Genomic DNA, 17,871 nt, shown 5'->3' with positions numbered 1-17,871 from the left:
ATGTTTGGTCTAAAAATGGCGTTTAACAGTCAATGTTCGGCAAACAACAGACTGACCCTTCTGATTGGCTCCGACCCTGAAATATCCCTGGTATATCAGTCAAACTACCATAAATAACAGGCCGTGCAACTGTGAAAGAGGTAACTCGGCATGGAGATGAGAGGACACTTCAACATTTCCAAAAAGGTTCCTCTCTTACACACTTGCTAGCATGCCATTGGTTAAGATACCGCGTGCCAATGGTGGCACACGTGCCTAAGGTCGCTGACCCCTGGTCTAGATCAATCAGCAATTGACCAAGTGACCATTGATAATAATGTGAAGGTTAATTTTGGTTTTGACGTTAATGCGGAATGACTAACACCTAAATATAGTATAATGATAGTATACATTTATTTTGACATTTTGCACAGAATTCTATTAACCCTTTCACTGCCGCACTACGACCGTCGGTTGTGTGATAGTAAAGGGTTAACCTTCTGTCGCGTGGCAGTGAAAGGGTTAAGGCGGAATTCACCGTATAAAGGCATTCGATTGTGAACGTCAGGGAGCTACTCGTGAAATCATTTGCCGTCTGCCTGACGGGTCATGAAGTGTAGCCTATATGGGAATAATGAAGAAAAAATTAGGTGAAAGGAAGAGTAAAAAAAGGAATCAGTGTCTTCATTCGCCCTGTTGAGCAGCGGCAACATAAAGGCGTTCCTGAGCCAATACGCCGTTTGCTCAAAATACAGCATGTAGTTTCCCGCCATTCATGAGGTTCTGCAGCCGATGAGGAGCCTCTAGTTTTCATGAGGTTCTGCAGCCGGTGAAGAGCCTCTTCACTCTTCATGAGGTTCTGCAGCCGGTGAAGAGCCTCTTCGGCCCCCAGAGGTTTCAGAGGCTTGTGCAGTCGATCACAAGTCTAACCATCATGTGCTTTGTAAGGCGGAGGTCTAAACTGTGCCGACTCGTCCCAAAACCAGCCCAGTGGTTCTCCACCTATTTGGTTCGTCCTGAAAACGGAGGGCTGCCTGTTGACGACCCAGAGTGGTGACCTTTGACCCAGAGTGGTGACCTTTGACACAAAGGTTCTTATTTCCACTTCACAAGGTTGTTGAAACTCAGGCTGTCCAACTGGAGCATGATGCGGCGTGCAGCACCTGTTGACATGTGGTTTGACTGACAAGCGCGTCTTAACACTTTCGTGGCCAACCACGTATATACTTTATTGGGCTCCATGCTTAACACTTTGCCCGCCGGGCAGTTTGCCCATCTCATGCCCCTCTCTGCCAGCACTATAACCCTATGGAGTGGCTCACCTTCTTTGCAGGGCTATAACTTTTTAAATTGTATTGCTATATTGACATTACTATGGCCCATTCAACATCGATTATCTATCGTTCAGGATGTGGGAACGTTATATTTTTCATTCATACAAAATACTGTCTAGAATATAAGTATGTTTTTAACGTTTTCTGCAGTAATTCCTAGAACGTGATTTATAGGCCTAAACGCATATAGATTATCGATTGGCGTGTCTTCCCTAGACACGCTATATTAAAAAAACTCAAATGTATATGATCGGTATAGTTATGCTTCATCATGCGTGAAGGAAAGGGGGGGGGGGGGTCGTTTATAATTCCTTGATCGTCACTAACTGCTTTATGTAGTATGGGTTGATTTATTGATCAGATGGTTTGTAAACAAAGAAATGGACAATCGGGCTGAAAATAACGTTAGTGTCCCACTTATTTGTCGTCGAACTCCTAGATCCATTTCCGGTTTGTATGGCGCAATAAACGCCCAAATCATATCGATTATTGAGTTATGGCAGCGATCCATATGCAGTATAGTGTATGTCTGGAGTGCCGCAACGATATGTGACTGCCGGACGGATTTCCCAGATGCACCGATTGCAACTTCCGGTTTGACTTGAATGTAACTCGCTCGATCATCCACCAGGCGGCGGTATTGAGGCGTTGCAATATTGTGCAGGGTCCCACTGGATCACCAGAGGCTGGGTGGCTGAATTATGAATGCCATGGCAAAAAAATGAAATATGATCTCAATAACGCTGTACAGCGAGGTCTGGCGGTCAACGCATGGCTGACAAAATCGCTTTAAAGCGTTTTTGGCGGGGAATGTGTTAAAGGGCCAACAACGTATATATATACGTTATTGACTCGTTTTTGCTTTTATTCCATTTTAATAGCCTACTCAATGTCACAGAGCTGTATGTTGGCTGGAAAATGCATTTGGGATTCGGAAAAGTGCATTACCGGCCATATCCTGGTAGTGGCGCTGTCTCGAGAATAGAGTAATCCTTGTTTCAGGCCTGGTGACACTTTCTTTTCATTCCGGGTAAATTTTTCGGTTAGCCTGAAGCTATGGCTTCAACCGATCGCCTGGAATACTTATTGCGACGCTGAATTCAGTATGCAGTAAAGGAATATAGATGGACATATCGATCTACCAGATGGCGATCAATAACTGGGAAATTCTTTTTGGAATCCAACCGGCCACGGGTAAGAGCGATTTGACGTCAATTTCAGCCTGATCGGCCTGGTTAGCATTGCCAACCCCCCGATCAGCGCATGTTGTTGTAATAACGAATGCCGTTATTGGTAATCAATCATCAGAAACGACCCCCCCCCCCCCCCCTTCATGCATTCATGGTGGACCATGATACCGATCTGCATTTTGATTTTTATTAGCTTAGCGCCCTGTAACTAGCTTTGCAGGAATTACCTAGACCAATGCGGTATAACGTTCATATTTACGACGCTATAAAATGGGAACGTATTGATGAAAAAAAAATCTTTATGGCATATTGAAGGGAAGGTTTATACTGTCAATTGACAATGAGTATGGACACATAGCAATAATATAAAATATAGATTTAGCTCTACAAACAACCTCACGCACAGTGAAACGTTGTTATGAGAAGCTGGCCTCAGAGTGAGATTAGACGGATCCCAATGGCCGGAAATGTGTTAAAGGGGAGTTCCACTCAAAACACTGCATCGCAGGAGAACACACACTACTCTTGAGTAAGGATGCATGTTTATAATCTATGGTAAAGATTAGGGATGCTCGATATTGGCTTTTTTACCGATACCGATATTCCGATATTGTCCAACTCTTAATTTCCGATACCAACCGATATCAACCGATACCGATATATGCAGGGTTTCCCCGTCCAAAAAACGTAATAATTTCAGGTAACTAATAATTTCACTGGATATATATATATAACAAATATTGTTATTTATTTATTTATTTTTAAACCGATACCGATATTTTCCGATATCACATTTTACTGCCGATATCGGCCGATAATATCGGTCGGCCGATAATATCGGACATCCCTAGTAAAGATGCATGTTTATAATCTATGGTAAGGATGCATGTTTATAATCTATGGTAAAGATGCATGTTTATAATATATGGTATAGATGCATGTTTATAATATATGGTATAGATGCACATTTATAATCTATGGTAAAGATGTATGTTTATAATATATGGTATAGATGCATGTTTATAATATATGGTATAGATGCATGTTTATAATCTATGGTATAGATGCACGTTTATAATATATGGTATAGATGCCACGTTTATAATATATGGTATAGATGCGCGTTTATAATATATGGTATAGATGCCACGTTTATAATATATGGTATAGATGCCACGTTTATAATATATGGTATAGATGCCACGTTTATAATATATGGTATAGATGCCACGTTTATAATCTATGGTATAGATGCCACGTTTATAATCTATGGTATAGATGCCACATTTATAATATATGGTATAGATGCGTGTTTATAATCTATGGTATAGATGCCACGTTTATAATATATGGTATAGATGCCACGTTTATAATCTATGGTATAGATGCTACGTTTATAATATATGGTATAGATGCCACGTTTATAATATATGGTATAGATGCCACGTTTATAATCTATGGTATAGATGCCACGTTTATAATCTAGATGCCACGTTTATAATATATGGTATAGATGCCACGTTTATAATATATGGTATAGATGCCACGTTTATAATATATGGTATAGATGCCACGTTTATAATCTATGGTATAGATGCCACGTTTATAATATATGGTATAGATGCCACGTTTATAGTATAGATGCATGTTTATAAAGCTCCAATCATTAACCAAGTGAAGAGCTTGATATCAAGTCCATCTGCTCCACAGAATGAGCTAAACAAGCATGATGTCAAGTAACAGTTTATTATACAGTCTGGTGGTGGAGCCGCAGAAAGAACACAAGGCAGCGAAATGCAATGTCCTTGAAATCACAGGAGCCGTAATGGAGCCAGGTTTGCCACCGGCAGCTGGTCTGACAGCGTAGGAGCCGTAATGGAACCTGGGAGGAAGGCATGTCAACACAGATCAAAAGCCCTTTTCTGTTCAAAAATAATAATAAAAGAAAGAAAACAGTCCTTCAAGAAGAATCTAAGTAAGTGCTCTCGTGTGCATCCGTGATTTAAACTCTAGCGGCTCATGAATCCGTTTGAAACGGGGTGATTCTGGCGTGTGTCCCTGGAGAGGGGGCTACTGCGTGGGCAGGGGGATGCCCCGGGGGTCTGTGACCTGCCCCTCCTGGAGGTTCTTCACCAGCTGGGCCAGCCAGCGCTTGGTGGTGGTGTCGTCCTTCAGGACCTGGGCGAAGGTGGTGTCTTTCAGCTGGTCAGGCAGGCACTGGCGCAGGGCCTCTCGGGCTCTACAGGGGGAGGAGACGGAGCAGAGGGACAACCAGGCAGGGTGAGAAAAATAACTGGGCCTCAATGCGCTCAAAGGTTCACTAAATGCCCCCGTGAGTAGGAATGGGCATCGATTTTAAAAATAGTAATTAAATCATAAAATGTTATAGTTTATGAGATACTTTTTTTAAATATATATATAAATCTCTTTTTACCGGCACCTACACTGTGTAGTGTATTGAGAGGGGACCCTATTAACACTTTCGATGCCAGCCGTGTTTTCCTTTTTACCCCCTTGAATGCCGCCACCCACTTCAATGATAGCGTTAAAAACACATAATCTATGTTTTAAATTATGGCTATGTGTTTAATCTGCCCGTCGCTTATCAATGACTTGTTTGCAGTCAACATTGTCGAAACGGATTGTTTAAAAAAAAAAAAGTTCATATCCTTTTTATAGCATTTCGAAAAGCTATCATTTTCTCGAAATTTTTAGGAAAATAGAAAGATTCCCTCATAAACGGCATTTATTGGAATATTCTCGAATACACTAGACACGTTGTCATTTGTCTGCCTATTTATGAATAGTTTTCAAATAAACGCTAGATTATCGATAGTATATGTGTACCTAGGGCTGGGCGATAAAACGATAACGATAAATATCGCGATAAATTATTTCCTTACGCACCACAGCTCAGGACTCAAGGCTGCTAGGATACTTAGCTTGCACAGCGCTATTTTATATATTTACGTGCGGAGTGTGTGTGGCGTGAATTCTGATGCCACGGTTATAGTAGTGTGTGGTATACGGTGGATGTCGTTGCAATGTATTGTGGCGGAACAGAGTATTTTAGGGATATTTATTTAGTACATTGTCATGGAATACATCGCTTGGAAACGAAGCTGGCTAGGATACTTAGCTTGCACGGCGCTATTTTATATATTTACGTGCCGAGTATGTATGTGGCGTGAATTCTGATGCCACGGTTATAGTAGTGTGTGGTATACGGTGGACGTCATTGCAATGTATTGTGGTGGAAACAGAGTATTTTAGGGATATTTATTTAGTACATTGTCATGGGATACACAGTACTGCTCGCTCTGGCTAACTGCTAACGTGCGCGGACTGATGACGACATCAACTCGAGACATTCACAGCAGAAAAACAAGTCTATTAATAGCCCGTCCATCGGCGCCGGGCATAAAAAGTTAATTAAACTTGACAGACATTATATCGACGATAATTATCGATATCGAGTTATATGAAAATAATTTTATAGCGATAACGTTTTTGGCCGTATCACCCAGCCCTATGTGTACTTATGCACGCTATAGAAGCGAGCTGAGAAATCGATTACCTCATTTCCTCAACATCACATACGGGACACACTGAGATATAGGTAAAAACAGCTCTGATTACCCCAAGACTGGTAACATAGATTCCTTCCCTTAGATCAGATGTTCTCCAAAAAGATTATTCCAATTCCTGATCGCCATTCCAAATATCGATCACGTTTATTGATTGATTATTGGCTGCTGTAAATATATATTCCAGGCTGCTTTCCGTCTCGCAATCACTTCCCTCTTGATCAGAGGGCTCGCCAGCATAGTGGAGCGAGGAGGCTCCCCCCACACACATCCACCACACATCCACCAGTGTAATCGAATGGCCTGCAGTTACACAGGGATAGATGATAGGGGGCGGTATTTTCCCATCGGAGCTCCTGGAGGGGCTGCTGTACCAACGGGAGACTCGGTTGATGAAATATGAATTCAGATCGCTAATAAAAAAATAAAACGACAATTCACGTCGTCGGCACTCAAAGTGTTAACGGTTACACCGCTGAACAGCATGCTGGGTAGAGCTTGCTAGCTAGCCCGGTAGCATAACAGTCTGTTAACAGCCGGGAGAACGGAACAGAAAGATGAAGAAAGAGACCGGAGATGTTACATGGTAACGTTTTGTACGTTTGCCATGTTGTTTCAGTAAGCTAACATTTCAAGCATGAGCGATTCATTTCAGAATGAATGCTTTTGTTCCTGTAGTCGAATAGTTCCCACAATCAAATAGTTCCCACAATCGAAGTTTCCGTAGTCAAATACTTCCCACAATCGAAGAGCAATTGTGTGAGTTTTGCCAATCCCTACCAGTGAGATAAAAAAAATGCCCCTTTGAATAAAGGGATAGTAAAACAAATTATTAATATATAATTTTAATAATACATTTAAATAACCAATACGTGTCATGTAACTCAAGCTTGTCTCTATTCAAGGGTTTTGACAATTTTCCTCAAAAATGAAAATGTATTCCATAATAATAGCCCTGTAATTATAATAATAAAATAATAATAAAAACCCTGTAATATCAACCATCACTTGTACTGGTGGATTCAGTCGGGACGTCAACGTTCATAATGACGCTACTTATCATTTGTTATATATCAGAATCAGAAAGGTCTTTATTGCCAAGTAGTTTTCACATACAAGGAATTTGACTTGGACGTTTTATGTGCGACATTAACAGACAGATAATAAAATAAAAAGGTGGAATAAAATAAAATGGAATATGAAATAAATTAGAAGCACAATAGAATATAATTATGAAATAAAAAAGGTGGAAAAAAATGGGATATGAACTAAATTAAATAGAAGCACAATAGAATATAGTATGATTATAAGTAAAACATTTAAATACAATTTTTAAATAGGCCAGGGCTGTACAACTGTGGTCAAGTATATACACAAATTAAAATAATAATAATACAGAGGGATGGGATATTTAGCAGGGCTGTGCAATTGGGCAGTTATGTGCAAAAAGTATGAACAGTGAAGTATGAACAAGTATGTTTTGATTGTATATACAAGTATATAGTCCAGTAAGGGTGTGTTAATGTAACACAGTGGGGGGGTGTCAGTGGGGGTCCCGAGCCTCGTTGATGAGGCCCACTAAGGGTTGCCAGACATTGCAAAATTAAATTCAAGGACTTTCAAGTACTTTTCTAAGCACTATTTTTTTTATTTTAAAAGGGAATTTAAAGGGATACAATTAACTTTTAAATGCCGTTTTTTATAGAAATAAAATCTAGTCTAATATTTATGGCTTAAAACCAATTTCCGACCATTTTATTTAGAATTTAAATATAAATTGATTCAGAAAAATGTTATCATGGATGAACAAAACTTTCAATGGGAATGGTTGATTTGAATTTCAAGGACTTTTGAAGCACCTGGAAAAAAAAATGGGCTGTTTAAGGAATTCCAGGCCTCGACTTTTTTTGGGTAAAAAACCAAGCACTTTAACACTTTGCCGCCCAAGCACGAGTTAACTCGTGATTCGATTCCACCCGTTGAGGACCAGAGCCACGAGTTAACTTGTGGCAAGTTGTTATTGTTTTATTCCATATTAATAACGCTATTAACGTCCGCGATCGACTTGCAGGACCTACCCACATATTTGATTTTCGAAACATGCAATACCGGCCAGATCCACTTAGGGGCGCCATCACTCCACTGCAGTATCATGTGTGGGCGTTTCATATGAGCCTCGGTTCCAAACGAACACCCTCCATCTTTGATCCCGTTACCGAACGCATATTTCAGCCTGGAATAATGGGATTTATGATTAGCCAATGGACATATCGATCTACCAGATTCTGATGACTAATGACGAAATTCTGCCGGCAATCACATGGCCTGACGGTAGGATACTATTCACCCAAATTACAGCTGGATTGGACATTGTTTTAAAACGTAACGTGATCGATCAGTGACAATTGTATATTGAACGCACACTGTATTGCTAATCAATAATAGTAATCGCCGTTCCCCGCCGCCCCCATTTCATCCATAGATGCTCTGTAATAGTCCGGATGCTACGCAGTTTGTTTTATTTCATTCGTGTATATATACAGCAGAAATGGCGTTTGATATAACGTGACTAGCCTTTAGCCTATTATCTAGCTCCCCAGAAAAAAACCGAGGCGAAAACTGCGATAAACCTTATATTCACGGCGCTATAAAATGACAACAACCAATGGATTTTTATTTTCTTTAAGCCATTATGAAGGCACGGTTTATGCACTCAAGTGACAATGAGAATGGACAGATAGCAATACTATAAAGTATATATATATAGTTGTTAGAAAGTACATCGGTTTGTAAACAAACCTCTGTCCTCTGGCCTATAAATCAGCGCGACACGCTGGTCGTCAATTTGTTAAAGCACTTTCAAGGACCTCGTGCGAACCCTGAGGCCCACTGCAGAGGGGAAGAAGCGGTTCTGGTGGCACGCAGTGGTACCTGGAGTTGTCCGACAGGCGGAGGTAGCAGCGCACAACGTGCTTCAGCAAGCGGGCCGAGGGCTCTTTGGACAGCTGGAGGACCATCTTGCCCTGAGAGACGGGGGGTCACCAGCGAGTCAGAGACGAAACAAACGCACACAGGCGAGTCAGAGACTAAACAAACGCACACAGGACACCGGCAAGTCAGAGACGAAACAAACGCACACAGGCGAGTCAGAGACGAAACAAACGCACACAGGCGAGTCAGAGACTAAACAAAGACACACAGGCGAGTCAGAGACGAAACAAACACGGACACAGGCGAGTCAGAGACGGAACAAACGCACACAGGACACCGGCGAGTCAGAGACGAAATAAACGCACACAGGACACAGAGCGAGTCAGAGATGAAACAAACGATACATCGATCTATTATCAATAATCAAATAGGATCGATGCAACATAAAAAGATCGATTCATATTGCATAATTTGAAAATCCCATAGAGTGTCGTAGCCGCTCAGCTCGGATCAACAGCACACAGCAGTAGCGTCTAGGCCCTAGGGCGTCTCTAGAGCAAGGCTAGTGTGCCTATTCTGCGACCCAAAACAAGTCCCTGCTGTTTTATTCCACAACGGGTAAAAATGCATCTAACCTGCTTTGCAATCATCGCCATTCCTTTATGCCCACGTCACGTTAAAGATCGAAATTAACGTTACGTTAGCGTAATGTTGTGGAAAATGTGTATATGGAGTGAACTAGTTTAATATAGGTCAACTAGCAGTACTGAAAGACACTAGGGCGACGGTCCGGCTGATGTTCTTAAACCAAATTGGATAGGGACAGATAGACATTTCAGTACATCACATCTTGTCTTTTTATCTTGTAACATCTTGTTCTCTCTTTCACACACACACACACATCTCACTCACTCACATACACACACACACATTTACTCCAGACTCTCTCTTTCACACACACACATATACACACACACATCTCACTCATTCACATACACACACACTCATTTACTCCAGCTTTATCTCTCTTCGATGTTCTTAATGTCTTTATCTCTCTTCGATGTTAAATCTATGTGTCATCTTAATGTACGTCATGTCATATCTGATATAATATGTCACGTCATCATATCTGTCATGTGGGGGCAGGGCTGGGAAGGTATTATCTGACAAGCACAGGGGTTGAGAGGTTAGAGTGTTTTTGTTCAAGCTGTGGTGACCGTCTGCTAGATCCATAGCTCTGCTGTTAAAACTTTCTTTCATTAAACAAATTGCCTGTTGAAATTGGAAATATCGTCTCCTGCTGTGTTAACAACCATCAGCCACAACAGTAAGCTAACAACAAGCTAACCCAGAGCCATAGGCAGAGAGAAGTGGGGACTGGGAAGGTTACTGCATTCTCGAAACAGCACCACTGCCAGGATCTGGCCGGTACTGCACCTTCGGACTCCCAATATGCCTTTTCCAGCCAAAATACAGCTCTGCGACAGTGAATAGGATATTAACACTTTGGTTGCCTAAGGTTAAATTAATGATATACCATAGATTGCCAGTGCTATTTGTCTATGGAGAAAGTCCCCTTCTTTGCAGGGCTATAACTTTTTAAATTCTATTGCTACATTGCCATTATTAGGGCCCATTCAAAGTCCTATATGTATTGTTCATTGTGTAGCAACGTTAAACTTTTTCATTCACATATTCATAGTAAAGTATGGTCTAATGTATAAGTATGTTTTCATCTCTTTCTGCAGCTTTCTCCAGAACGTGATATATAGCCCCAAATGCATTATATTGATGATGAAATACAGTTTGATGGCAATCAGCGCGATATAAAAAATTCCAACTAGACGTACTTCTAGAAGTTACTACACGTCATCTGATGTTGACCGGATGGGCGAGGGGGCGTTTATAATTCCGTGGGCAGCGTTATACCAATCATCTAATGTGGGTCAAATGTTGATAATATCAGTTATTATCGAAGACGGTAACGTTACACGCTGAAACTCACCCCAGTCTCCGCGCGCCGTTGGGCGATCATCGTCGAGTAGAAATTTTATCATTATGGGATATATTTTTACCCGGTCCATCTCCAGCTTGTATAATGGTATATACGTCCAAATCATGTTGTTTATCGAGTTATTGCCAATCGATCACCGTGTAGCGGGACGAGCCAGAGTCCCATGAACCATAGCGAGCGCCCGGAAGTACTACGGTCGTCATGACAACCTCTATTCAACATCCTGTTTTGGCGATTGCGCCGATCGGCCACCAGATGGCGCTCCTGAACCGCCAGAGAGCTCAGTGGGTCCTGCTGGTGGATCTCAGGCCAGCGGAGGGACATTATGAATCCGATCGCAGATTTTTGAAATATTGATATAAGGACGCTGTACAGCGTCCCCCGGCAACTTTAGCATGGCCAGCAAAGACGTGAAAAGACGTGTCCCGGCACTCAAAGTGTTAATATATATATAAAAAAAAAAAAAAAACGGCTAGGTGGTGCAGTGGGCAAGGCGCTCACCACCAATGCAGGAGACGCTGGGTTCGAGCCCAGCTCTCCGCATTGCTATCAGCTTGGCTGGTCGTTCATACTAATACAATTGGCAGTATTAGGGGGTGGGAAGCTGATGGGTGGGGATCAGACGTTGTGGACAGCGACTCCTACAGGTCGGTTGGTGCGCCTGCGCAGCAGAATCAGGAAGCGACGGGGGCGGCGTGCCCTCCAAACGCAGACCCCCTACGCTGAGAGATCGCGCTATGCAGGTGAAAAGATGCGACTGCTGCTTCCTCGAGTACCGGAGGGGACACGTGATGTAAGGCTTAGTCCACATTGCAGCTTGTGGGAGGCATGGCCTAACAGCGTTCGAGACAGGGGAGGGTAGAATTGGACGATATGAAATTGGGATGGGAGAAAAATAGAAAATGGGAGAAAAAGTACTGTAGATAAAAAAAAAAAGAAAAAAAAAACAGTGAATAGGAGGTCTATTTGTATTAAAAACAATAGATTGATTTTCATTTAAATGTCTGGAAGAGCTCAAAAATAAAAATGTCAAATGATATTTCCATTGCCTTTTTTTTGTTTATTTAAATGTTACCGATTGTGTTAAATGGGCATATAATATAGTCTCATATCGATCGCAGGCACCTGAATCGTATCGTATCGTGGCAGACTGTGATATCGGAAAATATCGTATCGTTGTCCAAAGAATCAATATCGTATCGTATCGTGATGAAACTGGTGATTCCCAGCCCTAACGCACACAAGACACCGAGCGCGTCAGAGACGAAACAAACGCACACAGGACACAGAGCGAGTCAGAGACGAAACAAACGCACACGGGACAACGAGCGAGTCAGAGACGAAACAAACGCACACAGGACACTGAGCGAGTCAGAGACGAAACAAACGCACACAGGACACAGAGCGAGTCAGAGACTAAACAAACGCACACAAGAAAAGCGACAAAATGTAACATTTTATTACAAGGACTTACGAGAATCATAGCAACGTGGGAGAAGCGCTCGTAGGTTTGGCAGATATACGCCAGCCCTGTGTCGTCAAGGAGGATCTTCTGGAGGATGAAGGTTGCAACCTGTCGAGGGAAGAATTATCATAAGACTGAATTCGGTCGTTAAATAACCCAGGACGCCTATCGTAAAGAGTAGGGGATTCCCCGACGTTTCTGGCCAAATTCCCAATCAGGTCTCTGACATCAAGGCCACCTAATCATCCCTCCCCACTTAATTGGCTGATATCAATCCCCGTCTCCTGAGCCGTTCAGCCATTGTGTGTAGCGTCTTGTGTGCCTGGTGCCGGCGCATGGCAGCCATTGAGCCTGCGTAGCCCAAGGTTGGGTGCTACCAGTGGTGGTGAAGGAGGCAATTTCCACTCTACATTGTAAAGCACTTCGAGTGTCTAGAAAAGTGCTATATAAATGAAATTAATTATTATTATTATCATGCGCCACAAGCACTTATTCAGTGCATTGACGTGCACTCAGTATATCCCAGGGAAGGTCTTACATCAGGATATAGTGTTTATATATGTCAAGGATGGGCAAAACTCACTAAACAATTGGATAGTTGCTGTAATCGAAGATCCCCCACATTAACATGTGATTTTGCTTTTACTTTTAATAGCGAACGTGAGCTAGCTGGCTGCTGTCACTGCAAACAGCTAGATATTTGTGAGTCGCAGCAGGCTAACGTTATTTCCGGGAACAAAAGCATTCATTCTGAAATAGCACAGCACAAGACCGTAGCAGACTACAAAAAGTGGCCCGTTCAGCCGAACGCACAATTGGAGGTGGGCTTCCCACTCTCCAAGACATTTACAACAAGCGTTGCAGGAGTAAGGCTGAGAGAATAATCAAAGACTCTAGTCACCCTAACAACTGCCTCTTTGAACTGCTGCGGTCAGGCAAGCGATACCGGAGTTTCATGGCAAGCACAGAGAGACTCAGAAGGAGCTTCTATCCCCAGGCCATCAGGATGCTCAATGACAATAACACTATGTAACAAACCATCAAATACACTCACAGCACACACATCCACACGTACACACTCACTTTAAATAAACAACTCACTGTAGCACCCACTTTAGACACTTTATATTTATTGGTAAAGAGATTTGCACTACAACTCATACCTCATTGCACCTTACCCTAAGTTGTACCTGATCCCATTTCTGCATTGTACTGTATATTGTAACTCAGTTAAAAAAAAATGCTTACTCTGTATTGTATATAATTATGTATATTGAACACTTTTGTTTACACTTCTTTACGTACTTTTGACTTTCTATTTTATACTTTATCTATCTTTATCCAGCACACTCTCAGGAGCAAAACAGAAAAAATCATTTCATATAAAAGTATTCTGTATTTTTGTATGACAACTAATAAAGAAACTTGAAATGTTAGCTTAGTGAAACAACATGGCAAACGTAAATTTTTTTGCTACAATGTAACATCTCTGGTCTTTCTTTTCTGTGCTTGAATGTACTGTAGCCTCTCCCAGCTGTTATGCTAACGGGCTAGCTAGAAAGCTGTACCCAGCATGCCGTTCAGCGGCGTAACAGTTAATAGGGGTACCCTCTCATTACACTACACAGTGTAGGTGCTAGTAAAAAGAACAGAAATATATAGATGACAGTAGCATAAACTATAAATATATATATATTTTTACTTTTTTTTCTCCCATCATCCAATTCAACCCTCCCCTGTCACGAACGCTGTTTCTTGCCTCCCACAAGCCGGCTGCAATGTGGACTAAGTCATACATAGCACAAGTCCCCTCCGGTACTTGAGGTAACAGCAGTCGCATCTTTTCACCTGCGCAGCTCGATCTCAGTGGCGAGGAGTAACGCGTGGGAGGCTCACGCTGCCCCCGACACTTCCTGATTCTACTGCGCAGGCGCACCAACCGACCTGTAGGAGTCGCTGTCCACAACGCCCGATCCCCACCCATCAGTTTCCCACCCCCTAATACGGCCAATGTGTATTAGTATGAACGACCAGCTAAACTGAAAGCAATGTGGAGCGCTGGGATCGAACAGGCGATCCCAGCGTCTCCGCATTCGTGGCGAGCGCCTTGCCCACTACGCCACGTAGCCGCCCATAAATATATATCTTTTAACAATTTAATAACTATTTGAAAATTCTGAAATGGATGCCCATCCCCAGTGTTTATATATCTTTATATCTCGATAGAAAATATCCCTTTATACGCAAGAGAACAGAATATCGCAAAAATTACGATGACAAATTAACAGAAGTAACAGTGAACAGGCGCCATATGTGGGTTCCTCAGCGACCAGATATAGGCTCATCCCGGCTATTTTAAACCAACGATGGGTGCGGTTATTCTAATATTATTCAATATATATCACAAAGACATATCGGTATCGGTCAGTACGTTGGCCAATAGGTGCCGAACTGCCGATATTAAGCACTGTCTGCATGAATCTCATAGCTAGCTTGATAAGAGTAGAGAATACGTGGTTTAAAGTTAGTAGAGAGGACATCAAACATTTTGCCAGTAAATATAAAGTTAAGTTAATCAGTGAAGATTAAGCTATTTATAATAGAACATTCAATGCAAACTAGTTTGGTTCCAGCTCAAATATAATTTAGTTAATGTTTTCTTTATAAAAAGTCAATATAATATTCAAATTGATTCAAATGAGATCCCTATTGTAAACAGGATCAATCGCCTACATGCAACAACTAAACATGTCAAATAACATTACACATAAAAAACACTATTTTCATCATGCAGTGAGGGGAGGTGGTACCGTTTTAGACAGCTCACTGCCTGACTCCATGATGCGAAGGCACAGAGGAATGATTTCCGTCGTCAGCAGGAAGTTGATCACCTCCTGCTCGTCCGTCTTCACCAGAGCACCTACAGAACAGACACACGCCAGATGAGTTCAATAGGCTGCTGCCGATTTGACAGCATTTTAAATTTCTTATTATATCACGACAATAATTGATAGTACAAAAAAACAAAACAACAATGACAATAAAATTAAAATAAGCTGTTGTTCCAGTAAGGAGCAGGAGCTAAAACAATCCAATCAAACAAACAATTGGAACGAGCGAGCCGTCTATCAAACCCTCTAGTGACGTGCGCGTGTTATGTGCAGTTGCACGCATACACAAAGGCCTGCTGTGAACACATTGCTGACTGCTAGCTAGCTAGCTGCAAACACAGAGCTGTCTGCTGCTAACACCTAGCTGCCTGCTAGCTACCTGCTGCTAACACATAGCTGCCTGCTAGCTACCTGCTGCTAACACATAGCTGCCTGCTAGCTACCTAGCTACCTGCTGCTAACACATTGCTGACTGCTAGCCACCTAGCTGCCTGCTGCAAACACCTAGCTGCTAACACATAGCTGCTTGCTAGCTACCTAGCAGCCTGCTGCTACCACATAGCTGATTGATTGATTGATTGACATTTTTATTAACAGATTTCAGAATGGGTACAATACAGTAGGGGTGGGAATCGCCAGAGACCTCACGATACGATAATATCGCGATACTTGCGTCACGATACGATAGTATCGCGATACTAAATATATTGCGATACGCTGAGTATTGTGAATTTTTTTAATTTTTTTTATCAAATTTAATTTATTACCTTTTTTCAACTGCAAAGTAAAACTTTGCACTTTATTTTATTAGATAAAACATGTTGACAGTCTGTTAATCTCAGTTCAATCATTTTTATTGCAGAACATGGTATTTTCTCAAGCAGACAGATGTAAACACTGTAATCTGTGTTGCATGTACCTGACAAACTGAACTGTTTGTATTACAGTCATATTCCAACTTAACTAAATGCACATGTGTGTGTGTGTGGACTACTGTACTATTACAGGTATTGAAATTAACAATGCAACTTCCTTATAAAAAAATGTTTTTTATGAATAATTAAATATCAATACTTGCCGTCCCTGTATCGATACAGTATCGCCACGCAAAGTATTACGATACTACTACGTACCGATTTCCCCCCCCCACCCCTACAATACAGTACAGCTTAATACACACAATTGTTAAGGGCTGCAGACCAGAGAAAGACTTTCGTCGTTTACATCAGGGTCCCCCATTTTCAATTCATCATAACATATATGACATACATGACATACAGATAGACAGTACTGCTACATCTATACATTTATGCCATACCGGATTTACAAATACAGTACTGTTTTTGATACAAGAAGAGTTTAAAAAAGAGAGAATATACATTTGACGAAGAAACTACATTGGAGGAGGTTGGTAGGTAGGACAGTGTTTCCCCTAGGATATTTTTCTGCCTGCTGCTAACACTAGTAGCTACCTAGCTGCCTGCTGCTAACACTAGTAGCTACCTAGCTGCCTGCTGCTAACACATAGCTGCCTGCTGCCAACACCCATCTGCCTGCTGCAAACGCATAGCTGCCTGCTGCCAACACCTATCTGCCTGCTGCTAACACTAGTACCTACCTAGCTGCCTGCTGCTAACACATAGCTGCCTGCTGCTAACACCTAGCTGCCTGCTGCTAACACTAGTAGCTACCTAGCTGCCTGCTGCTAACACTAGTAGGTACCTAGCTGCCTGCTGCTAACACTAGTAGCTACCTAGCTGCCTGCTGCTAACACTAGTACCTACCTAGCTGCCTGCTGCTAACACTAGTACCTACCTAGCTGCCTGCTGCTAACACATAGCTGCCTGCTGCCAACACCTATCTGCCTGCTGCTAACACTAGTACCTACATAGCTACCTGCTGCTAACACATAGCTGCCTGCTGCTAACACTAGTACCTACCTAGCTGCCTGCTGCTAACACATAGCTGCCTGCTGCAAACACCTATCTGCCTGCTGCTAACACTAGTACCTACATAGCTACCTGCTGCTAACACATAGCTGCCTGCTGCAGAGCAACGTAAGGAGGACAGTGTCAGAGGCCAAACGGCGCTACAGGGATAAAATTGAACTCCAGTTTGAACAAGCTGACTCTAGAGCTATGTGGCAGGGGCTCAAAACGATGACAGACTACAAAGGCGCCTCCCTCAAACTGAACAGTGACATCTCCTTAGCAAATGACCTCAATACCTTCTATGCGAGGTTTGATGCTGGTAATAACAACACCAGCTCACAAGCCACGGCAATGGGGGGGGGGGGGGGGGGGGGGGGGGTCGGCTGCTGATGGAGACGCAGTGTTCAGGGTAACAGAGCATGAGGTGAGGCGGACCTTTAAAAAAGTGAATATCAGGAAGGCAGTAGGTCCGGACGGCATCCCCGGCCGCGTCCTAAAAGTCTGTGCCGACCAACTGGCCCCAGTATTCACTGACATATTTAACCTGTC

At 42.3% G+C, this 17,871-nt stretch overlaps 1 protein-coding gene across 1 annotated transcript in view; it reads right to left on the bottom strand.

The window, feature by feature from the left end:
* Nucleotides 1–4,230: 4,230 nt before the first annotated feature.
* cnot9 (CCR4-NOT transcription complex subunit 9) overlaps nt 4,231–17,871 on the bottom strand; it is a 68,030-nt gene continuing 54,389 nt past the window's right edge. Inside the window, exons 5-8 of the mRNA XM_084318670.1 lie at nt 15,311–15,420; nt 12,510–12,608; nt 9,022–9,113; nt 4,231–4,742 (exon numbers count right to left, since the gene is read on the bottom strand). Of these exons, the coding sequence (XP_084174796.1) occupies nt 4,574–4,742; nt 9,022–9,113; nt 12,510–12,608; nt 15,311–15,420 (470 nt within the window). The 3' untranslated portion in view covers nt 4,231–4,573. The remainder of the gene's footprint in view (nt 4,743–9,021; nt 9,114–12,509; nt 12,609–15,310; nt 15,421–17,871) is intronic.

Source organism: Notolepis coatsorum (genome assembly GCF_963971535.1).
Source record: "Notolepis coatsorum genome assembly, chromosome: 1".
Taxonomy (NCBI): domain Eukaryota; kingdom Metazoa; phylum Chordata; class Actinopteri; order Aulopiformes; family Paralepididae; genus Notolepis; species Notolepis coatsorum.
This window is presented reverse-complemented; position numbering and strand designations above follow the sequence as displayed.